This window comes from Nyctereutes procyonoides, unplaced genomic scaffold (genome assembly GCF_905146905.1).
Source record: "Nyctereutes procyonoides isolate TBG_1078 unplaced genomic scaffold, NYPRO_anot_genome, whole genome shotgun sequence".
Lineage (NCBI taxonomy): Eukaryota > Metazoa > Chordata > Mammalia > Carnivora > Canidae > Nyctereutes > Nyctereutes procyonoides.
In genome coordinates this window covers 41,006,128-41,031,685 of record NW_026575020.1, presented here as the reverse complement: position 1 = coordinate 41,031,685, position 25,558 = coordinate 41,006,128, and the positions used below count along the sequence as shown (strand labels likewise).

Genomic DNA, 25,558 nt, shown 5'->3' with positions numbered 1-25,558 from the left:
TAAACTGCAAGAGAAGGATTTTGTTGATCACATCCCACTAATGTTTCCCAGGAACCTAAACAGTCGGGCATATAGCCAGAATCAAATACTGAGTAGAAGGAATAAAGGAAGACAGACCAGTCTTTCCTAGGGTCTGAAAGATTTCAGTAAATGATAGTATTATACACTTCCATGATTCTCAAACTTTAGCATGTGAAGAGAGAGATTTCCAGCCCGACTCCAGAGTTTTGGGGGCGGTGGAGGACCCCAGAATTAGCATTTCTAACAAGTACCCAAATATTTGTTTACTAACAACTAATACTGATGCTGCTGGACTAGTGATCCCACTTTAAGAACCGCTGGACAAGTTAAACGAATAATTCAGTACATACAACATAAAATAAACTTAAGGTATACCTCAATTATCCATCATTTCAACAGTGCTTTTGCAAAAAAAAAAAAAAAAAAACAGATTTCAAAGAAAAACATTTGTAGAAGCACTGAAGCTTACTTCTCTTCTATTGCTATCCATAGTTACTGCTTCATTCTAATGAGAAATAATAAAACTACCTAAATTTTTCACTCAGTTCAAATAGCTGCCAGAGCTCTATTACATAGAGCCAAAGATTATGAGTTTCTTGAAAAAAAAAAAAAGAAAGAAAGAAAGAAAGAAAGAAGCTACTAAAACACTAAGAACAAATTGAACTATAATTATAAGTTAGAGTCATGCTTATCCATGATCACTTATATGTTGCCTTATGGAAGAAGTGGTGACTAATGTTGTGACAAGTTATATAACATACCAACAAATATACATAAGTTATTTTAAGGGCCAGTGAAGCCAATGCAGATGGAAGCATTTTCTATTTCTCTGCAAATCAAAAAACAAATTTAAAAGTGTCTCTTCTAAATGCAAATGGCCAAGAAACTCTTAATATTTTCATTAAGCCTATAAACAACTAAGCCTAACAATTCCCAGAGAGTCTCTGAGACTACCTTGAGACTGCTTATTTCCTCCATTACTCCTCAAGATGCTCAATATTTTTAACTACTTGGCTAAAGGAACCGAAAAACCTATTTCTGTCCTATTAACACTCACTGCTAATTCAGTAGACGTAATGATGCTGAGAAGACCATATTCAGAGCCAATTTTCCAATATGGACCCAAGTTTTCCCAGAACACTTCATGATATAGCTTAACATATTACCATGGAAATGTCCTGGTTCTCCCATGATATCCCACTATTAATTGCCTTACATTCCTATGCTTCAATGATCTGGAACTCTGCCCACCTGCCAAGCAACTTATTTTTTTGCCACCTACCCTTACCTCCTGCAGACTTATATCCTAACACCCAGCTGTACAGACTACTTGTAGCCCTCTGAACAAACCATGCTCTGGTTCTCTAGTAACGTCATTACTATACTAACTTCCACTACTAACTGTTTCTATGTACTAGGCATGTGCTAAGCACTTCACAAGCATTATCTCAATTGATCTTCAACTATCCTATATGTGTTTTTACCCCATTTAAAAAGAAGAACACTGGAAGTCAGGATAAACTAGCCAAAGTCAAAGCAAAGTAGTAGCTGAATCAACGTGGATCATCCAAAGCTCTAACCACTTTACCATTTGACATTATTCAGATGCTCTTCTGCAAGAAAGTCTTTCCAGTCTTTTGCACTTGACAAATTCACTCACCAAGCCTCAGCTCAGACACTTCCTCTTTTCTGGGAAGCCTTTCTCAACCCCCCATGCCCACAGCCCAGACAGGATTAAGTGCCCCTCCTCCACATTCCCAGGGCACCCTGTGTTTCCCCCACTCTCTTTCCCACTTTCTTGCAGTTCTTACAACATTCAACCCTGAAGCAATTAGAATTATGTGAGGGACTTTTAAAAAGCCCTAAAGCCCAGGCCACACCCCAGAACAATTAAATCAGAATCTCCAGGCACCAGTATTTGTTTAAAGCTCCCCCAACTTATTCCAACGTGCAGCCAGTGGAGAACTGCCAATGTACCTCTGATTAAATATCCACCTTCCCCTCTAGACTGGCAGCTCCTTGAGGGCACCAACTGTCCTCTCACATAACCCTGGTCCGACACCTGACATAATAAGTGTCTGATGAATGAGTCTTCCCCCAACACCTAACATGTGGTTTCCGGCTCCCAATAAGGGCTTCTCTCTCTCCGACAAGAGGTAATTTATTGAATACACACTGCTTACACATGACTGTTACTCTTTAGAGATATTTTCCTTTGGAGTCAAAGGTATCAATAAGTCACACCTGCTGACAACAGCCTTTGCTCTTAAATACAGAAAAATGACACACAAACAGCTAAAATGTGTGTGAAAGAAGGGGAGTCTGTTCAGTTCTTCCAGGAGAATGAAGCCTGAAAGTAAGCCAAGAGAGCATTTCTATTCAATACCACTCTTCTGAACACAATTCTCAGTGATTCACTGGAAGGGCCATGCTCAGTGCTCAGGGCCATGTTCTCAAAATGATTAAGTACACTCAGCCTGAAGTCATGAAACAGACAAAAGCTTTGACAATATTCAGGCAGCAGGAAAACTTAATGGGTTTTTTTGTTGTTGTTTTAGAGTATCATGCTATCGATCACTCTGCTGGACCATCAGCTTTCAATTAGGACTACTTTTCTTCAATTACAACATATTATGAGATTAGGAGAAAAATATAACACTAACTCCTCACAAAATGAATCTTTGCTGCATATGGTAACCATGCTATAATGCTAGGCCATCAACCCTTTTAAGTGTTATTTAGAGCTACAAATTTGAAATACACAGTGTTAGGACCCCTTACTCATTTCACAGCCATCAAATCTTCAAACCAGCTAATATCTATCAAGCAAAACAGCAACCTATTCTCTATAGACTAATGATCTGACTTCACCACACTGTTTCTTTAGTTACAAATTTACATGCTAAGGGAGCTGAGGTCTATTTCAAAATTCATACCAGTTCAACTGTCTTAAAGTTGACAACATAGTCAAGACAAACTGCATACACTTTGTAACATGCTAGCAAACACCATCTACTAAACATTTATTTCTTTAAGCCAGACAAACAAGCAAAAGGGTAGTGTTAATATTTCCAACAAGTCTCCATTTGTTTCAGTGAACTCTGAAATTAAAGCCGTTTTTCCAGGCTGAAAATGCTGTATCAAAGGGTGCTTTCTAACCCATAACAAGTTAACACCTCCATAGAAGAATGCAGTCATTGTTGAGACTTGTTAGAAAGTGATTAACTTAGTTGTGTAATTACACAAACAAGTCGTTTCAAGATTTTACACTTAACTTTCCATTTCTAATAATGCTCTCAGGATCAGATTAATAAAGATACACAGATCCTGTCATGCAAGGAGTTGCAAAGTTTCACCTTTCCATATATGTCTATGTAAAGATTCTCATGCCACCCCGCACAAAGCAAGCTAATGGAAGAAATTTAGCTGCATTCCAAGAAGAAAAACAGTTCTTGCACACCCCTCAGTGATGTGCAATACTCTATAGTTGTTGTTGTTGTTTTTAAGGTTTTATTTATTTATTCATGAGAGACAGAGACAGAGAGAGAGAGAGAGAGAGAGAGGGAGAAGCAGGCTCCATGCAGGGAGCCCAACGCAGGACTCAATCCTGGGTCTCCAGGATCATGCCCTGGCTGAAGGTGGCACTAAATCGCTGAGCCACCCAGGCTGCCCTCTATACAGTTTTTTTTAAGATGTATTTATTTATTTGAGAGAGAGAGGGAGAACATGTGCATTGGAGAGCAGGGGGAGGGGCAATGGGACACAGAGAGAGAATCTCAAGCAGATTCCCTGCTGCGTGCAGGGCCTGACACAGAGCTTGATCATACAACCCTGAGATCATGACCTAAGCAAAATTAAGGGTCAAACACCTAATGAAATAGGCTGCCCAGGGACCCCAATACTCCATACTGTTTTAAGAAATTGTCCACCATGCTGAGCTGCCATGTAAAATATACTCTTCAATTAGATTAATAACATTTGCAAAAATCACATCTATTACTGTTAAACATTTTTGTCCTTAAAATTATTCTTAAAAATGATAAACATTAATGTCCTTAAAAAATATTTAAAACCCTTTCCTTCCCAACTTTTCCTCTGCTCTTTCTGAACAATTAAGTCCTAAAGTTATTACATGGGCAAAGCAACATAGATGTCCATCTGGGCAATGGCCCAGTGTGGGGTGTCAGCCTGAGCATGGTGAGGAAAATATCCCTCAGGGTCCCTGACAAGAGATGTCAGAAGATGAGCAACATAGGAGGACATCCATGCTAAGGGATGGCCTGGCAATACAACACCAAATCCAAGTGGATAAAGAAGGCATTCAGTCAGGGAGAGCAGCCTGGCATGCAAAGCCAGAACTTGAGTGGAGTGAGAAATGTGTGCATACACACAGGACGGCCAGGCTCAGATACTGAAACATAAGTGAAGAGAGGAGCTTGCCCCATAGAGCCCAAGAGGGTGAGGAGCATGTCCAAGCACAATGGCACCCTAAAGTAGGATGTGGAAGCCTGGGTAGATATGAAGAGGTTGGCCATATGGGGTTGGGGGCAGCTTGCTCAGCATGATGGGGAGTCAGAGTCCAAGCAAGGTACCCACAGGGCAGTGGGGAGGGCAGGGGCATGTCAAACCACCAGAGTAGATACTGTGACCCTAGGAAAGCAAGGTGAAGAAGGAGAACATCCACATGAGGTAGGGGTGAAGGGATACTGAGTCTAATTGGAGCCCAAGACCAGTAAGGAGGGCCTGCTTTCTCACTAAGGAGGTTACAAAGAAAATAGAATGAATTCTATAGAGCTGGATTTGAATTGGAGGTATTGGTGTGAACTCAAGGTTTTCAATAAATATATAGATAAGGAAATAAAATGTAAATGTAACCTGACTTTTAAACATACACATATTTGCTGGCTGTGTGTACTGGTAGGGCCTATCAGCAACAACACACCAATAACAATGAGTATACCTAGTACTCAGACATTGGGTTCTAAATACAATTCTTCTCTAACAAGAACCAGAGCTCCCTGGGGAAATAGATGATTCCAGGGCTGGGGCAGAGAAAGTACAAAATGAGTTGGAACATCTTATTGTGTTAGAAAGCAAAGAAATGCTCAAAGAATGATTGGAATCGTCAAAAGACCAGCTTGAAAAAGCTCCCACTGGCCAGATCTGGGGTAATTTGAGCATCAAATTCAATAATGACATTAACAGATTATTAACCCATCAAATGAAACAGGAATCCATGAGTCCACATTGATATAAACAAGAGAATTGAAAATTGAATGAGAAATTGGCCATTTACAAAGTTTCAAAGTACCTTCCCACAAAATACCAATTGCAAGAGGGAAAAGAGTAACTTTTTTAGCATATAAATTTAGCAAAAACTACCTTAACTCATTAATTAACATAAGTTATGAGACAAACTGCTAGAATGCAATGAGAAAGTAGCATCATTTCCATGATATTCCTGTTGAAGGTGCTTCACCAGTATCTAATCTTAAGAAACATCAGACAATTTCAAATTGAAGGATCTTCTAAAATATATATATATATATTATATATATATATCTGGCCTCTAATCTTTAAGTGTCAGGTCAGGGGTGTCTGGGTGGCTCAATCGGTTAAGCTATCTGCCTTCAGCTCAGAAGCTGAAGTGATCATGATCCTGGAGTCCTGGAATCAAGCCCTGTGTCAGGTCAGGCTCCCTGCTTAACGGGGAGCTTGCTTCTCCCTCTGCCAACCTCCCTGCTTGTGCTCTCTAATAAATAGTCATAAATAGATAGATAGATAGATAGATAGATGATAGATAGATAGATAGATAAATGCATGCACCTAAGTGGCTCAGTTGGTTAAGCATCTGCCTTCAGCTCAGGTCATGATCCTAGAGTTCTAGGATCAAGCCCCACATCAGGCTCCCTACTCAGCAAGAAGTCTGCTTCACCCTCTCCTCCTGTCGCTCCCCCTTCCCCCTGCTCCTTCTGGCTCTCACTCACTCTCTTAAAAATCTTTTAAAATAATGAATGGATGGATGGATGGATGGATGGATGGATGGATGGATGAATGTCAGGTCATAGAAATCAAGGGAAGACTAAAAAGCTCTTCCAGACTGAAGGAAAACAAAGAGACATGATAACTGTATGATTCCAAACTGGATCTTTTCACTAGAATTAAAAAAAAAAAAATGTTACTGGGACCACTGAAACTTGGATGAGGTCAAAGGATTAAATGTAGTAATACATCATTGTTAATTTCCTGTAACTCTCTGCAACATTTTGGTTGTTTAAAAACAAAAGTTTTAAAAACCAAGTCAAGGTAGAAAAATACAATTCACAGTGCATTGGATAAAATAAGGTATTACTAATGGTATTACCTTAGTAATTTGGGAATAATTGGCCCTAGGTTGAGAACTGCTTCAGTCCCACCTAACAAACCTTAAAATCAAGATCCAGATGATCAAATTCTTCACACTCAATATACGAAACAATGGTTTTAAAGAGAGTAGGCAGCAAAGAACAGCAATCTCTTAAGAGATGGAAAAGAAATGAGATGAGCCTTCGATTGCCTCAAACCATTGCCATTAGTCCAAGAAAACTCATAAGAATACAAAAATACCCCACACCCAACCAAATTAAATACACATTATCTGGCAGTCAATAAAAGGATTACCAGGCATGCAAAGAATCAGGAAAATATGACCCATAACAATAAGAAAAATCAATTGAAGCCAAGCTAGAACTGACACAGATGTTAGAATTGGAAAACAGGACATTCAAACAGTTGTTCTAACAGTATTCCAAGTGTTCACAAAATTAAGAGACATAAGAGATTCAAAAAAGACCCAAATGAATTTTTAGAGATTAAAAAACAATGAAAAGTACAAATGGGATCAACTGCAGAGTACACACTGAAGAAAAGATTAGTGAACTTGAAGATATTGTTTCAGAAATTATCCAAGATGGAACATACAAAGGGAAAAAACTCAGATCCAAAGTATCAATGTACCTATGGAAGAACTTCACACATTCTAATATATCAGTGTTCGGAATCCTCAAAGAGGGGAGAATGTAGAAAAACCAAATAATGATTAAAACTTTCTAAATTTAATGAGAACAATAAATGCACAAATCCAGAAATCTCAACAAACTTCAAGCCAAAGAAACAGGAAGAAATCTAGGGCATCATAATCAAATTGCTCAAAATCAGTAATAAAATCTTAAAAGCAGAACAAAAAACACATGTTACATTCATAGGAACAAAGATTAAAATGGCAGATTTTCTGTCAGAAACAAGGCAAATGAGTGAACAAACAGTAGAGCAGCATCTTTTATGTACTAAAAGAAACTGACAACCTCGAATTCTATTCCCAGAGAATATTTCAAAAGTGAAGACAAAATAAAGATTTTTTTCAGACATTACAAATGCTGAAAGAATTCAGCAGCAGCAGACCTGCACTACAAGAAATTTTAGAAGTCTTTCAGGCAGAAAAGAAATGATGCCAGATGGAAATATGGACCTATACCAAGAAATAAAGAGCATCAGAAATGGTAACTACATGAACTAAGTAAAAGTGAGTCAAATGATCATCTCAATAGATGCAGATGGTTTCACCGGAGAATTCTACTAAACATTTAAAGAATTAATACCTATTCTACCTTTTGTCTTGTTGCATCCTAGAGCGGAAGATGGGTCACCAGCAATTCTACTGGAGCCACCTGAGGAAATTTGGCCAGGGTTCTTGTTCTTGCCACATCTGCTCAAACCCACATAGTCTGATCCAGAAGTACAGTCCCAATATGTGCTGCCAGTGTTTCCATCAGTATGAGAGAGGTATAGGCTTCATTAAGTTGGATTAAGTGAGCTTCCTTGAATGGTTTATCCAAGACATCTACCTACTGCAGATACCCAAGATACCTACCCTAATGCTAACTAATTTTACATAAAATAAAAACTCTTCAGGGCACCTGGGTGGCTCAGTGGTTGAGCATCTGCCTTCAGCTCAGGTTGTGATCCCAGGGTCCTGGGATCCAGCCCTGCAATCAGGCTTCCTACAGGGAGCCTGCTTCTCCCTCTGCCTATGTCTCTGCCTCTCTGTTCTCTCATGAATAAACAAATAAAATCTTTTTAAAAATAAATAAAAAATAAAATACTTCAATTAAAAAAAAAGAATATCAATTCTACACAATATCTTCCAGAAAACAGAAGATAAAACACTTCAACTCATTTTACAAGGTCAGAAATGCTCTAATACCAAAACCAAAGACAGTACCAAAAATATAAATTCTACACACACACAAACTATAGATCAATATCCTTTTAACCACAAAGATTCTTACCAAAATATTAGTAAATGGAATTCAACAAGATATACCATGACCAAGTGGAGTTTATTCGAGGGATGCAAGGCTAAATACTGAAAATCAGTTAATAGTCTTACCATCTTAATAGGCTAAAGAAGAAAAATCACAATTATACTATCAATTGATGCAGAAAAAGCATTTCATAAAACTCAACACCCATTCATGATAAAAATTCAAAAAAACTAGGGATAGAGAGGGCTCTTTCTCAAGCTAATAAAGGATCTCCATGGAAAAACTTATGGTTAACATCATACTTAATGGTGAAAGACCAAATACCTTCCCTCTAGGATTGCAAACAAAGCAAGAATGTCCACCCTCACCACTTCGCCATTACACTAAACAGCCCAGCCAAGGCAATAAGGCAAGAAAGATAAAAGGCATACTAACTGAAAATGAAGAAATCAAGGAGACTTCAAAGGGAAAAACAAGGGGCACCTGGCTGGCTCAGTCAGAAAAGCATGTGACTCTTGATCTCAGGGTTGTAAGTTCCAGCCCACATGGGATGTAGAGATTCCTAAAAATAATAAACATTAAAAAAAAAAAATGTGGAGTGCATGGGTGGCTCAGTTAGGTAAGCATCTGCCTTCAGCTTGGATCATGATCCTAGTGTCCTGGGATCAAGCCCTGCATCGGGCTCCCTGCTCAGCAGGTAACCTGCTTTTCCCTCTCCCTGCCACTCCCCCGCTTGTGCTGTCAAATAAATAAAATCTTAAAAAAAAAAAAAAAAAAAAACACAAACCATAATGTGAAAAATTGTTTGATTACATCAAAATTAAGAATTTCTGTTAAAAAAAGTAAATCTTTACTTAAAATGGAAATATTCTGTCCATTTACATGTGTTTGTGAGACCTATGGGAAAATATCCAGCATCATTCACTTTTAATAGCAACTCATGAAACACCAAAGTTCTATGGGAACATAGCTTGAAAACTGTTATAAATTCATCCATCACTAAGAAGCAAAATATAGGAATATTCCCTTAGAACATAAATGGACCAGGATTAAAAGTTGAGTCAGATTTTCTCTCCTAAGAATCCAGAATTGAGTCTCAGAGCTGGCATCAATTATATGACCTGTTCTAGAACTTAGTCAGTGAACTATTTCAACAAACTCACCTGAGGAACCTTTTTGTAAATACAGATTCCCAAGTCCCATACATAGGTTCTGGTTGAGAGGGTCCAGAGTGGGGCCCCCAAAATTTTTAAGCTCCTCAGGTGATTCTGGTGCATAGCCAGCCAGGTTTAGGACCCACTTAACAGTGTTTAAAACTGAAAGAAAGGGGCAGCCCCAGTGGCACAGCAGTTTAGCGCCGCCTGCAGCCCAGGGTGTGATCCTGGAGCCCCAGGATCGAGTCCCATGTCGGGCTCCCTGAATGGAGCCTGCTTCTCCGGCTGCCTGTGTCTCTGCCTTCTCTGTGTCTCTCATGAATAAATAAATAAAATCTTAAAAAAAAAAAAAACTGAAAGAAGGGATGCCTGGGTGGCTCAGAGGTTGAGTGTCTGCCTTCAGCTCAGGGTGTGATCTGGGAGTTCCAGGATCAAGTCCCACATCAGGTGCCTGCAGGGAACCTGCTTCTCCCTCTGCATATGTCTCTGCCTCTCTCTGTGTGTCTCTCATGAATAAATTAATAAATATTTTGAAAAATAAATAAAACTGAAAGAAGGAGAGAGAGACAGAAAATCCAATTCAAGAGTCTGCATGGTCCCTGACAGACTAAAAGGGCCTAAAGGCTGTGAGAGTGCTCTGAGGGCCTAATTACGGTACTTTATTAGCTCCTGACTGTTCTAGGAGTATGGAGGCTCTGTGTGACCAGTCATGGACACCAGTTCACATGTCTGCTGCTTCTTTAATATAAAGAGCATTAATAGGGCACCTGGGTGGCTCAGCTGGTTAAGCATCTGCCTTGGGCTCAGGTCATGATCCTAGGATCAAGCCCCCACATCAGGCTTCCTGCTCAGCAATAGGGGCCTGCTTTTCCCTCTGCCTGCCACACCCCCTGCTTGTGCTCTCTCTCTCAAATAAATAAAATCTTTAAAAAAAAAAAAAGCATTAACACAGAGGAAAACAACTTTAATTTTCCTTATGATTTTCAGCTATGGTAGGTCTGCTTACTCACCCAGGTAAGTGACAATATCCATTTTTAATTTAGACCATCTTTATTTTTCATAGTTTACCTATTCTCTAGATTTATGGATAGATGGTAATTAATCACACCATGAAAACTTATCAATACAAGGAAAGACATCTTGGAATACCTAATCAGCCCAAGTCCAGGCCCTTAGGTATGCTCTAAGAGCTCCAAGACCAACTAAAAACAACCCAGAGACTCACCAAGTAACCCTTTAGAGCAAAGTCAACATTAAAGCCAAGAATACATACTGTAAAACTGCAAAGAGGTATAAGAAGCAGGAGTCCTAAAATGGCAAAAAACTATCTTCTTGCCTTCTGACAATGAACTACCTATGAGGCTTTGAGCAAGAAATGAGAGCCAGGGGACGCCTGGGTGGCTCACTAGTTAAGTATCTGCCTTCAGCCCAGGGTGTGATCCTGGGGTCCCAGGACCAAATCCCACATCAGCCTCCCTGCATAGAGCCTGCTTCTCGCTCTGCTCTCTGCCTCTCTGTGTCTCTCGTGAATAAATAAATAAAATCTTTAAAAAAAAAAAAAAAAAGAAAAGAAATGAGAGCCAGGAGGTCTAAGCCACAGCACATGGGGACTGGCTGTAGCATAGCTTTAAAAGATCCTCTCCAGAATCCAATTTCCTCATCTATTAACAGGTCACTAGGAAAGACCTCTTCCAGTTCTGACATCTTATAGCTCTGGCATTCTAAATTAAAAAGTTCCGTAAAATCTTTTTTCTTTTTTTTGAAAAATAAAGTTATATTTTAGTTAATATAAAAAGGCTCATGATTTTTATATCAAAATATTGATGTACTGATGTACGGGTGCCTGGTTGACTCGGTTGGTTGGGCCTCTGACTCGGTTTTGGCTCAGATTCTGATCTCATGGGTCATGCGATGGAGCCCGACATCAGCTCCTACTTAGGCAGAGAGTCTGCCTGAAAGATTCTCTTTCTCTGTCCCTCCCCCTACATGCACATGCTCTCTCTCAAATATGTAAATCTTTAAAAATATATATGCATTGGGGCACCTGGGTGGCTCAGTCAGCTAAGCGTCTGCCTTCAGCTCAAGTCATGATCCCGGAGATCGAGTGGTCCATGGGTCCTAGGATCGAGTCCATGTCATGCTCTTCCTGCTCAGCAGAGATTCTGCTTCTCCCTCTCCCCACCCCCTGCTCATGCTCTCTCTTGCTCTAATAAATAAAATCTTAAATATACATATATATATACACACATTGACTCAACACTAATACAAACGCTATTTTCCCAACTTGCAAAAGTTCTTTGCCCTGAATATTAATTCAATGAATATTTAAGTGAAAGATATTCTTTTTTTTTTTTTTAAGATTGATTTATTTGGAGGGGTACAGAAGAAGGAGAGAAGCAGACTCCCAGTAGAGCAGGGAGGCCGATGCAGGGCTCGAGCTCACAACCGAGATCATGACCTGATCAGAAATCAAGAGTTAGCCACTGAACTGATTGAGCCACCCAGGCTTCCTAACATTCACTTTTCCAGGGCAGTGGTTTTCAGAGTAGGGCAGAGGTGTATCAGAGGCCTTACAGGAAGAGAAGGAAAGAGAAATGAAATAGACCCATCACAGAGAGCTACTTTTACTGGTTTTTTTTTAAAGATTTATTTATTTATTTGAGAGAGAGAGAGAAAGAGCCAGCACTCCCACTACGGAGGAGGAGGAGCAGAGAGAGAGAAGCAGACTCTCTGCCCAGTGGAGAGCTTGACTTATGAACCTGAGATCATGACCTGAGCTGAAACCCAAGAGTCAGGCATACAATCGACTGAGCCACCCAGACATCCCGACTATTACTGTTTTATGTCTAAATTTTAAATAAGGCTCCTCTGACACAAGGTTCCATACGTTGTGGTTTTTGTTTTTTGTTTTTTTTTTTTTTTTTTAAAAAAAAGCTCAAGGGCACCCCAGGTGGCTCAGCAGTTAAGCGCCTGCCTTCCGTCCAGGATGTGATCCTGGAGACTCGGAAGAGTCCCGAGTCGGGCTCCCTGCATGGAGTCTGCTTCTCCCTTTGCCTGTGTCTCTGCCTTTCTCTCTCTCTCTCTGTGTCGCTCATGGATAAATAAATAAAATCTTAAAAAAAAAAAAAAAAGCTCAAAAAACATATATGCAAACAAAACAAATATATAAGATAGGTATATTTATTATAGAGTTTACCAGTGAAGTAACTAAGGTACAGACAGTTCAAGCACTCATTTGAGGTCACACATTTAGGAAATGAGGAGGCTGGGACAAGAAGCCAGCCACTTTGGCTCCAGAGTCCATGCTCCTAACTACTGTGCTAAACTCCACATGCCACAACACAATTTAGAAAATAAAGACAAAAATACAAAACAAATATCCAAGACTCCCCAATGCATTCAGAAATAAAGATGCTAATTAGCATGACAAACTAGGTTTGCAATTGAGCCTCAGCTATACCCTTCAGCTTCTGCCACTACCGGCTACCAACCAACCTGTACCACTCAAAGGGCCTCAATCACCTGAGCCTTGTATGTATATTTACCATTTATTGAGCAATTTCAGAAGAGCTGAGAACTGTGCTGAGCATTTTATATACCACACCTCATTATAACTACATGACAATCCTGTGAGGTAAGGGAGTCTTTGTGCATTTTATAAAATAGTCTTGAAGAAATTAAATAGCTTGCTCCAAGGACAAATACCTAGTAAGTAGCAGTATATGAACTCAAACCCAGGTCTGTTGTGACTTCTGTTCTTGATTACAATTTCCTTCCTAAAATGTGCTGTATCACCAAACATCATATTTGCACATCTACATCTACACTGTTGCATCTACAACAGTGCTTGGCAAATAGTAGGCACTGGAGGTGTTTGCTGAATCAATGAATAAATAAATGAACAAATGCCCTGCTCTCTCTGGAGGCCTCCCTGACTCCCTTACAAAACTCAGTTGCTCTCTACATTGTCACAAGACTTGTTTCAAAGTTCTACTTTATAAGGTTTCCCAGGAGGTATTCCACAGGTTCTACTCACATATACTATTACCCACTAGACTGCAACCTTGTTTCATTTCATCTTTGTATTCTCGGCCTCTAACAAAAGGCCTGGCTTTTAACAAGCACTCAGTAAGTTTGTTAACTGAATGAATTTCCCTGAGGAGAAGTGAGATGAATAAGAGACTCATGATTCATATTAAACTTCTTTTTCCTCAAGAAATAAACAACATTCAAAGCTGTTATATACTCAAATGTGTGCTCTATAAATATTTCTAGGTTTCAACTATCATGAGAGGCATCTAAATTTAACTCATTCAACACATATTTATGAGTAATCTAAATACATACATATAATGGCTCTTAAGGAGCTTACAACCTAGTCAAGGAAATAAAACATAATGAAATGTAAAGATAAACAATCAAACATGAGCTGCCATGAGGAAATACATGACGAGGTGCTGCATATTTGGTAAAGCTAAATGCTGTAGCCTTGCAAGGTGAAGACCTCCCTCCTGACCATGGGTCTGATTACCTGTGGACAGTCATTGTGATGAGCCTCTTCACAATCAGTAGCAAAATGAGGGGGAGAACTAGGGACAGTGCAGTGGGTTTTCCATATGAAAGGATTTAATTCAAATTTCAAAACCATCCTGAATCTGACATGTTCTTCCTGCACTTTGCTGTAAAAATGTAATTTCTTTTCAAAAATGATGATGGGAGATAATCTTTGCCTTGTGGTTCCACAAAACTTGTTTTTAAGATTTTATTGGTACATAGGGCACCTGGGTGGCTCAGTCAGTTGAGCATCTGCCTTTGGCTCAGGTCATGATCCCAGGGTCCTGGGAATGAGTCCCACATTGGGCTCCCTGCTCAGCGGGGAGTCTGTTTCTCCCTCTCCCTCTGCCTGCTGCTCCCCCTGCTTGTACTCTGTCAAATAAATAAAATCTTTAAAAAAAATGGTTTTACTGGTGCAAATTCCAAATATTTGTGACCTACTGACTAGGGCACTCTGTGATGCTTCTCTTGAAAGGGTAGAATCTTTTCAGAGGGTGAACAGAATTCAGCTAGGTGGGGAGGACAGGAGATTGTAAGCAGGGGAAATGATCAAAGTAGAGGTGTAAGTATTCATGTAAAGTTTGAAGAACAGTACTAAATCAGGTTCAAACTTGGAAAACCTGAAGCTGTGAATTCCATTTCTAGCAATAGGACAGAGTAAGTACACTCCCGATCCTCTACTGAAAATAATTATAAACAATGGATGTTTTTATCTTCTCAAATAAATACACAGATGAGCTTGGAAGGAAATAAGGAAGATTAAAATGAACTGAATGAAGATAGGAACCCAATTGGGTAGGTAAAACACAAAAACTAGCTCTGCCTATGAAGGCATTTACATTGCCCAATGCAAGATTCATTCTCAATTAAATGGGGTTCAAGAAATACAAACCAAAAGTAACATCCAGCCTGGGGTAAAAAGTATAATATATATCCAACCCTCATAATTTAAACTGAGACTACAAAGGTGATCAAGATAGAAACCCATCCACACACATACACATCTCAGGAACTATAATGAAAACAATTACTCTCGAAACTTGGCAATCTTCCTGCAAGTTCAACCACAAACTGGCCCTCATAAGAGACTGCTACTGAATGGTCAAAAAACTCAATCCAGGAATGGAAGGGAGGGACACACACACACACACAGCTCCAAGAAACAGGAGTTTATGGGCAAAAATTGGAACCTCCTCCCCCCCGCCCCCCAAAAGAAAGCCTATAAATAAGAACCTCAGAAATCTAAGATGGCAGAATCTGTCTTTTGAAGACTTCAGATACTGGAATTATGAAAGACAGGATATGGAATGTTCAATAAGCTTAAAGAAATAAAAGGATTGAAAATAATAAAACTATGACATGATCAAGCAAAATTGAAAAAGAACAAATTATTTCTCAAAATAAGAAAAAATAACTCAATAGGTGGCTATGAGCAGAAAGGTCACAACCAACATGAATTAGAGATACAACGAAAGGGATTTCATGAACTTGCAGAAATTACACAGAACAGTGTTTAGAGTCAGAAATTATAAAAAAGCAAAAAACACAGAAATTTTAAGACTAATCAATATTCCAGAAGAGGTAAAGAGAATGGGTACAACCCAAGCTGGTTTAAAGGTTCTGTTCACCTTTTTGGATTCCCATCTTTACTTAGTTCTTGGTATGAAAAGAGCTGAAAGTTTTCCAAAACTGACAAGAGATACACATTCACACATTCAAGGAGTCCAATGAATGCAGAGCAAAATAAATAAAAAGAAATCTGGAAGTTCTTTATTCCAAGCAAAATATAGTAGGCATACTCCATCTTATCTCTCACAGGTATAAAACACATCTATACAACCAGGGTAGAATTCATGGGGCACCTATTTGAGGAATCCAGAAGGTAAACAATAGTAGACAGATTGGGGTAGAAGATAAGAAAAGTTTCACTATGTCTGTGATAAACTATACTTTTACCATTTTCTTTCCTCCAGTATCACTTGGTATGGACATAAAGCAGCCCAAAAACTGGAAGTCAGTAACAGCACAGAATTCCAGGAAAAGCATTTTAATTTTAGTTCAGGCTCAAGGAATGGGAAAGGAGGATCTACAGGTACCTAAAGAGGTGAGTCAAGAACCTCCCTCAAAAAAAAAAAAAAAAAAAAACCACCTTCCTTCCCAATTAGTAGTGTAAACCTAAGAGAATGGGGCAAATCGCAATTACTTTTTTTTCTTCTGTGTTCTCCCACTGGTAGGTCTGAACTACAGATGTAGTCATGGGAAGTGCACAGAACAGGATAAATAAAGCCCCAGTTTTCTGGCCAGCAGAACAAACAGGGAGCCCCAGGGAACTGGGGATATAATAGAAAGAGGGAAGCTCAGGAAAATGAACCCATAAAGTTGGTTTTGAATACCAAGGCTTATCTCTATCAGCAAAGCTAGAGGGTGCCAGTTGCTCCACATTCTTACTAACACTTCATAATGTCTTTTTAATTTTAGCCATTCTACTGGATGTGTCAGGGATTTCTCAAGGTAGTCTTAATTTGCATTTTCCCAATGAATAATGATGCTAAGTATCTTTTCATAAGCTTATTTGCCATCTGTATATCTTCTTTTATAAAGTGTTGAAATCTTTTGCCCATTTTTATTAGAATGTCTTATTGAGTTGTAAGAGTTTATAAATTGAGCTTTTAGAACTTGGTGACTTGTCATTTCCCTAAAGAGTGACTTGATGAGCAAAAGATTTTAATTTTGTTAAGTCTAACATCTCCAATACTCTTATGAAGTTTCACATTTGTGTCCTACTCAGGAAGGTAAATTTGACAGCACTTTATCATAATACTAAAAGGACAAATAATATGGGAGATATCGAAAAAAAAAAAACACCTACATTTCTGCCTTGCATGAATGAATTAATGTGTATCATACTGAGACCACTTTCTCAAAGGACATCCACAACCTTTTGTTAAACCAAATCATCTTCTCTGGATTCCCATTTCCACTGACATCCCTAAACCAAATCATCTTCTCTGGATTCCCATTTCCACTGACATCCCAACAGCATTCTACACTGCTTATCTAGGTCTCTTCTTTGCCCCAGGCTTCAACTTTGAACTGTGCTTTGCTATATTCAGTCTCAAACAACTCTCATAGCTTCATTTTCTTCATCTGTGCCAATGAGTTCCAAATCTCCATGCTCTCTTCCTGGCAACAGCAGCATCCAATATTTATCGGCAGCCTTACTACGTGACAGGCACTAAGCATACCTCCTAACTACCTATTGCATTTTTCTCCTTTGCCATAATCATTAGTTTACACTCAACCAAAGTCATTCTTCTTGACCTCCCTGCTGGTTCTCCCTCCTGACTCACCAGTTTCTGTCCATGAGGTTTTCACGCTCCCAAATTGAAAACCTTGATATCGTCACCTTTTACTTTAGTTCCTCTTCTCCCTCCGTATTCAGTTAACTTAATAATTCTCCAGCTATGTTACTTATTAGAACACTGCAGGTTTAGGAACTAGAATGAAGTGCCAAAAAATGGCCACCTCCCAGTTTGCATGCAAAAACAATGTCATCTAATTTTAAGTTGTCCTACCATAAATTTTTCTTAAACCTTTCTTACTGCTTATTCTTGTCTATTCAAAAATATAATATAAAATAGTATCTGATTTGGAGGAAAAATGTAGCTTGCCTTTTCATACATAAATATTTCAGTTGGGCAGCCCCGGTGGCTTAGCGGTTTGGTGCCGCCTTCAGCCCGGGGCGTGATCCTGGAGACCCGGGATCGAGTCCCACGTCAGCCTCCCTGCATGGAGCCTACTTCTCCCTCTGCCTATCTCTCTCTGTCTCTCTGTCTCTCTGTCTCTCTGTCTCTCTGTGTCTCTGTCTCTCTCTCTCTCTCCTTGTCTCCAATAAATAAAATCTTTTAAAAATATATATTTCAGAGTATTCCACACAACACCATGATTTTTAGGTACTCCATCACCTGAATATGTTTGAGCACCACTGAGCTAATAATGTGCAACTAATATTCCTACTAAACTATTCTTTCTGTGCAATATGAAATTTTCGCATGAAGAAGTCAGGCCAAGGTGGGAAAGGTGAGACCAATTTGCCTGAGCAAAGATTAAGAAGTAGGCCATCAGAACATTCTATAAATCTCTTCCTCTTTAATTCCAGGCTGTGACTGCCCATCTTCTGGCACCAAAGAGAATAACCATCTTACAGGTAAAGCAGAAACAACTTTCGGTGATCGGTATAAGAATAAATGACCTTATAATGTACTCCCAACAACTGAAGCACATCCAAGCTGCATCCTCCAGTTAAACCAACACATTCCAGACTTACTCTATCAATATTTACTTCAGGAATAAAACACTAGTCTCAGAAAAATAAACATAAATATTTATAATCCCAAAGGGGATCTGCTAAAGCCACATGATTTGGGGATCATCAGTTATTCAGAACAATCATAAATAGTAGAGTCAAATATATTAAAAAACTGCTTACTGATTCTACTTTTAAGATGAAACCCAGTCAACACCAAAGTTCAACACTATATTAAATATTCATTTAATTATTCAATAGGTATTAACTGAGTACTTACTATGTGCCTCATACTGTACTACCTTTATCTATTTTTTTTTTCTGTGCTACCTTTAATAGTGAGAAAGGCTCGCACAGTATCTGACTTCATGAAGTTTGTAGACCACGGGAAAAACAAGAATAGTAACAGTGAACTGACCTGATCAGATTTGCCCTTTGGAAGACTCATACTGGATACTGTCAAGATGGGAGTGGAGAGAAGCAAGAGTGGTAAAGAGCCCAGTTAGAGGGAATTACAGCCATTATGGTGAGTGTATGGTGGCCTGGACCAAAAGGACAGCAGTGGAGGAGATAAGTACATGAATCAATAAGACCCAATGTTTGGATTTAGGAGGTGAGAGGTCTCCAACATCTGATGACCGTTTCCTCCCTCCTGCCCTCCTTCACCTACTAAGGATTCATGAAATGTCTTTGGTTCTCACTACTCACTATTTTATAACTGACTCCCAATCTCTATCTTTACCTCCCACCTCTCCAATGACCTACAGGTCCAAAATTTCAACTGTCGCTGGAGAGCTCCCAAATAGATACTAAACTCACACTCAATAGAACCCAAATCAAACCAATGAAAAAATCCAACCCAAAACATCTCAATTTCCCTTTTTTTAATGCTAGTTCTCTGTCACCCAGGCTATAAACCCTAGAGTCATCATCTATTTGGTTGTGAAGACTTTCTAATCTTCTGATACTATACTTTTCACAATTCTCGGTGATAGCTGGACTCTTAAAAAGAAATTGTAAAGCAAACCAAAAGTTAATATCCAAATATCAATCCTCATTACCTCTCCGATTATAACAGGTTAATTGGTCTACCCACCTTCAGCCACTGTGCCCTTCAATCCTGGTTACACTCCTGGATCATACACACATTTTTTTTAAGATTTTATTTATTTATTCATGAGAGACAATGGGGGGGAGGGGCAGAGAAAGAAACAGGCTCCACACAGGGAGCCTGACGTGGGACTTGATCCCAGGTCTCCAGGATCAGGCCCTAGGCTGAAGGCAGCATTAAGCCACCCAGGCTGCCCCATACACACACTTTTAATAGGTAGGGGGAGCTACTTAACCACTTGAATTAACTTTTTAAAATGAGTTATATTGGTTACAATAATTATAAAAAGTACAGTGAGAACAGAGATAAGAACAACCCTAATGGAGTCTACTTGGAATTTTAGTTTCTTCTATAGGTCATTAATTCAGAATAGGAGAGCATCAGGCAGTGAGGGAATAAAATTCTACCTCAGTACACAAAGGCCTGCTACTCACTGGGAATTCAACTAGAATGGTGAGTATGAACCAGTTCTTTAGTTACACGATCTGAGAAGGGGATGTGACAGTCACCTAGGGCACAAAGAACAGTGCCCATGGTAACCCATTCACCCTGCTTATGGTAAACAGCAAATCCAGACAGAGCACACCTTGCTCAAGGGAGTAGAGTAAATAAAAGATCTTTTAAAAATACTACGAATGAGGGAAAGGGAACATCATCTCTTGGAAAAATATATCTCTGAAAATGATTAAGAAATATGTTTCAGGAAACTTGTATCCTTAAATAGAACAGAAAAAACATGACTTTTACAAAACAAGAACAGAAACAAAAGGATAAAAAGACAACAAATAAGAGCCTAAAAAAAAAAAAAAGGATGGAAGATAAAAGAGTAACTCCAAGGAGGATAAAAATGCATGGCGTTAGGCACATTACCTAAGGTATTTTTGCCAAAATGTTTAAACATCAACTTAAGCATGAGGAAACAATGAGACAAATTCTAAATGTGGGACATTCTATAAAACTGGTCTGCATGCTTTAAAAAGTGAATGCCAGAACCAAAAGGTGGAGGGCAGAAGAACTGTTCTAGATAAAAGGGAACAAGACACAGGGCAACTAAATGCAACATATGATCCCTAATTGGACCCAGGCTCAAAAACAAACAGCTGTAAAGGACATTATTGGAACAATTGGGAAAGTTTAAAAATGGATAGTTTATTAGATAATATTGTATGAATGTGAAATTCATTGGTGATAAAAGTATCCTCATTATATAGAGGGAATATAGTTATTCTTAGGAGATATGCACTAACACTAAAAGATAAAACATCATGATGGCCTTGACACAGGATTATTCAGCGAAAAAAAGTAAAATAAATATGTGTATATGATGTGGGGGCAGGGAGGAATACCTATCCCCTCATATTATAGGGAAACACAAATAAGCATTTCCCTACTCCCATTGCTTATATTTCCTAAATTGAATGCTCATCCAAAAAGCTGCAATCACTGATAACTTTTTATACTAAAAACCACACCACTTCTATAATATTTAAAAATATAATCCTCTTTCCTTTTTATGAGGCCAGCATGACCTTGATACCAAATCTGACAAGAACATTACAAGAAAGGAAAATTACAGCCAAAATCTCTTATGAATATAGATGTGACCACAAAATAAATATCAGGAAATTGAATCCAGAAATATGTATAAAAAGGATAATATATCATGACCAATGGGATTATGCCAGGGATGCAGTTAGTTTAACATTTGAAAATAAATGCCACTTACATTAACACACGGGAAAAATCATTTGATCATCTCAACAGATGTAGAAAAAGCATTTGAGGGACGCCTGGATGGCTCAGTGGTTGGGTGTCTGCTTTTGGCTCAAGGCGTGATCCCAGAGTTCCAGGATCGAGTCCTACATCAAGCTCCCTGCATGGAGCCTGCTTCTCTCTCTGCCTATGTTTCTGCGCCGCCCCCCCATGAATAAATAAAATCTTTTAAAAAAAGGCATTTGATAAAATTCAACCTCCATTCATAACTAGAGCTGGCAACCCATAAATACCAATTGATGCAGACCAAAAAAATCTCCAACAAAAGTCAGCCAAAGGGCCAGAAGAGGGACAGCCTAACAAGTTGGAAAACTTTCAGGGAAAAAAACATCAAATGCCACCCAAAAACCACAGAAAAACCTGTGTGGTCTCACCTCCACTCAAGCTGGCAAAGGACAAGCAGGGAGGAAAACCAAATTTCTACCTTGGCTAGACTGTCATGAAGATTCCCATCTACCCACCACTGCCAAGAAAATCAAGTAAAGAGCTGGGACTTCCATCATCCCCAGCAGGAATCAGGACCCCCTTGATGTGATTTCAGTGGAGAATGTGGAGAGCCTGGACTTCCACTCTTCTGTGGCTATAACTGAGGCCATGGTGAGAGCAGCAAAAAGACACCACTCTAGAGGCACCTAGATGGCTCAGTTAGGCAGCCGATTTGATTTCTGCTCAAGGTCATGATCTCAGGGTCCTGGATCAAGCCTTGCATCAGGCTCTGTGTTCAGCAAGGAGTCTGCTTGAGAATTCTCTCTCTCCCTCTGCCCCTTCCCCCAACTTGCACTCTTTAAGTAAATAAATCTTAAAAAAAAAAAAAAAAAGGCACTACTCTACCTGAGTAGTACCCACTGAGAGGTATCAGCGGAGGCCTCTTAAGAGAATCAGAACTCCCACCCACTACCTAGTAAAAGGGAATTTCCCACCCTGGGTATTAATGAAGCCTGAACAAGGAACCTACATATATATCCCAATTGGCAATAAGTAGGCAAAATACTCCCTTCCTCTTCTGAAGTAGTGTCAGAGGAAGCCAGCCGAAAGAAGACAGTAGGACAAGACTGGGCACATATAGGGTGGTATGATAAGAAGGAAGCCAAGGAGAAAGATCTCACCAGAAGCTAATCCTGCAGGCACCATAATCTTGGACTTCCAGCCTCCAGAGCAGTGAGAAAATAAATGTTTCACATAAGAAAGAAAAAGACAGTAGGAAACTTTCTTAAAAGTTCCCAGGGCACTCAGCCATTAGAAATGACAAATACCCACCAATTGCTTTGACATGGAGGGACCTGGAGGGTATTATGCTGAGTGAAATAAGTCAATCAGAAAAGGACAAACAAAAAGAAAAGGACAAACATTATATTATCTCATTCATTTGGGGAATATAAAAATTAGTGAAAGGGAATAAAGGGAAAGGAGAGAAAATGAGTGAAAATATCAGTCAGGGTGACAAAACATGAGACACCTAACTCTGGGAAATGAACAAGATGCAGTGGAAGGGGAGGTGGGCAAGGGGTTGGGGTGACTGGATGATGGGCACCGAGGGGGGCACTTGGCGGGATAAGCACTGGTGTTATGCTATATGCTGGCAAATTGAACTCCCATAAAAAAAAAAGTTCTCAGGGCAGGCGATCCCTGGGTGGCTCAGCAGTTAAGCACCTGCCTTCAGCCCAGGGCATGATCCTAGAGTCCCGGGATCGAGTCCCACATCAGGCTCCCTGCATGGAGCCTGCTTCTCCCTCTGCCTTTCTCTCTCTCTCTCTCTCTCATGAATAAATAAAATCTTTAAAAAAAAAAAAAAGTTCTCAGGGTAATTTTTTTTAGCCTAAAACTTTAGCACCATACAAACTATCAATCAGATGTGAAAAGTAGACATTTTTCCGACACGCAAAAATTCAAATGCACCCTTTCTACAAATCCATTGCTGTGGTTGTCTCCTTTAAGAATGTGAATATGGGGGATCCCTGGGTGGCGCAGCGGTTTGGCGCCTGCCTTTGGCCCAGGGCGCGATCCTGGAGACCCGGGATCGAATCCCACGTCGGGCTCCCGGTGCATGGAGCCTGCTTCTCCCTCTACCTCTCTCTCTTTCTCTCTCTGTGACTATCATAAATAAATAAAAATTTAAAAAATTAAAAAAAATACATTTAAAAAAAAAAAAAAGAATGTGAATATGGGGGCACCGGGGTGGCACAGTCAGTTGAGTGTCTGCCTTCAGCTCAGGTCATGATCCAGGGGTCCTAGGATGGAGTCCCACATCGGATTCCCTGCTGAGTGGGAAGCGTGCTTCTCCCTCTCCCTCTGCTTGCTGCTCCCCCTGCTTGTGATGACAAATAAAATCTTTAAAAAAAAACAAAAAAGGACTTGAATATGTATTCCAGCAAATAAATTAAAACAAAATAACACACGGGCCAGGAAATAATGAAATAGGAGCATGATGAAGGGACATTCCAGGATTACAACAATATAGCTAACTTTGCACAGATCACAACAGGAAGGTAGGAAGAAACCTTCAAGAAGAAGAAAAAAAAAAAGCCTTAGTAAAACTGCAAGTATGATTTCAAGTTTGGAAAAAATTAAGGTTATGATAAAGCAAACAATGCAAGAGGGGAAAAGGATTAGGAATACAGGGAGAAGGGGAAAAAGAGACTACTATTTTAAAAAATCAAAATCCAGATATGGCTCTTTCTTTTCCAACCTTTTTTTGTTTTTTTAAGATTTTACTTATTTATTCATGAGAGACACGAGAGAGAGGCAGAGACATAGGCAGAGAGAGAAGTAGGCTCCACACGGGGAGCCCAATGCAAGACTCGATCCCAGGACCCCAGGATCACAACCTGAGCCGAAGGCAGACGCTCAACCACTGAGCCACCCAGGCGTCCCTCTTTCCCAGTCTTAAGCACTTTCTGGACTATAGGCAGCGATGTAGACACAGTCAAGTCCAAGAACCACATCACATGTAATCAGTTCCAAAATAGCATAGAATGGCATCAGTAAACTTTAATCATAAAGATATGTTTTAAGGAGGTGGAATCTAAGTTCCTAAGAACCTTAAACTTTGTCAGGAAACAAAAAAAGGATCTAAAGAAGATGCAGACCAATAAAATAAAACTAAGACGATTGAGGCCTTTGTTAAATTCAAGATCCTGAAAGGCATCAGTCCCAAGTTTGAGAGATATGCTTATTATAACACTGCCAGGGTGCCAAGCTCTGCTGGCCTGAGGCTACCAACAAGGTCAAAGCCAAAGCCAAGACTCATGCTCCCCAAAGTGCCCCAGCCCCCACAAAAGCTGCAAAGTAGAGGCTTCTGTCTGCCAACATGAGGATGGAAGTACACATGTGACACCCTGGGCTGCTCTCTATACAAGTCCCCCTGTGCTTTTTGTGCAGATAAATGCAAAACTAATCTATATATTAACATAGAGAGCATAACTTTTAATTCTGGATAGATTATAAGAAAAAAAGTTTATATGACCCTGATGTAAAGAACATTCTCCTCCAAATGGGATGGCAATGCACTAAAAAAAGGAAGAAAAGGTTATCTCTGCACCCTATCTGGTCTACGCTAAATAGTAAATACTCATAATAACACTTTTATTTAAAAATTCGTAATAACATTTAATTTTTAGACTTAACCTAAGGAAAAATAAAAGATTTGGTTCTGGACATGGACCAGAACTAAAATAACCATATAAAAGCAAAAGTACAGCTTAGAGTAACTAAAAACAACAACCTTCCTTTTAGACAGTGGGGGATTATGAGACACTGTTGAAAGTTAATGGAATTTTTAAAAAGGTTAAATAATGATGTCAAAATAAAACCATTATAAGAATGAGAAATAATACAAATATATAAAACACTAGAAGAGGAAAAGAGAATTATTATAAAGGTACTCATCATCTTTCACTTCAGGGAGTCAACCTGCCTAAGGTTAAACTACAAGAGAGATTTACATTGGGGTTATGGCTTAACCACCAGAAGAACTAGAAGTAAAACTGTTAATATAGGTTCTTATGGGATAGCATATAGAATCAATGCTCTTCATCCTGAGCCCTTAACAAACTATGTTACCATGTGCATTTATAACATTGATTAAAATAGTTTTTAAAGAATGACAAACACATTCCATTGGTGAAACTATAAAGCAACAGGCACCCTGATTTGTGGGAATATGAACTGGCCCAATCCCTGTGGAGGAGAATCGGACACTATTTAAGAAAATTACTCATAAATTTACTCTCCGACTCAGCAATCCCACTTCTCAAAATCTAACCCAATGGTATAATGTAAAAACACAGAAAGGCACATAAATTATTCATTATAGCACCATTTATAATAACACTAGAAA

The 25,558-nt window shown here is 39.3% G+C and overlaps 2 protein-coding genes across 7 annotated transcripts in view; one reads left to right on the top strand and one right to left on the bottom strand.

Annotated features, from left to right (window-relative positions):
- Positions 1-25,558, bottom strand: part of DENND1A (DENN domain containing 1A) — a 506,616-nt gene that overhangs the window by 468,096 nt on the left and 12,962 nt on the right. The window lies entirely within an intron of this gene.
- LOC129517762 (40S ribosomal protein S29-like) lies at positions 7,698-7,868 on the top strand. The gene has a single exon (XM_055337836.1). It carries the CDS (start codon positions 7,698-7,700, stop codon positions 7,866-7,868), a length of 171 nt encoding a protein of 56 aa, XP_055193811.1.

What these genes read in the sequence shown, in the direction of transcription:
- LOC129517762 (XM_055337836.1), top strand. Translation starts at nt 7,698, where the DNA reads ATGGGTCACCAGCAATTCTACTGGAGCCACCTGAGGAAATTTGGCCAG.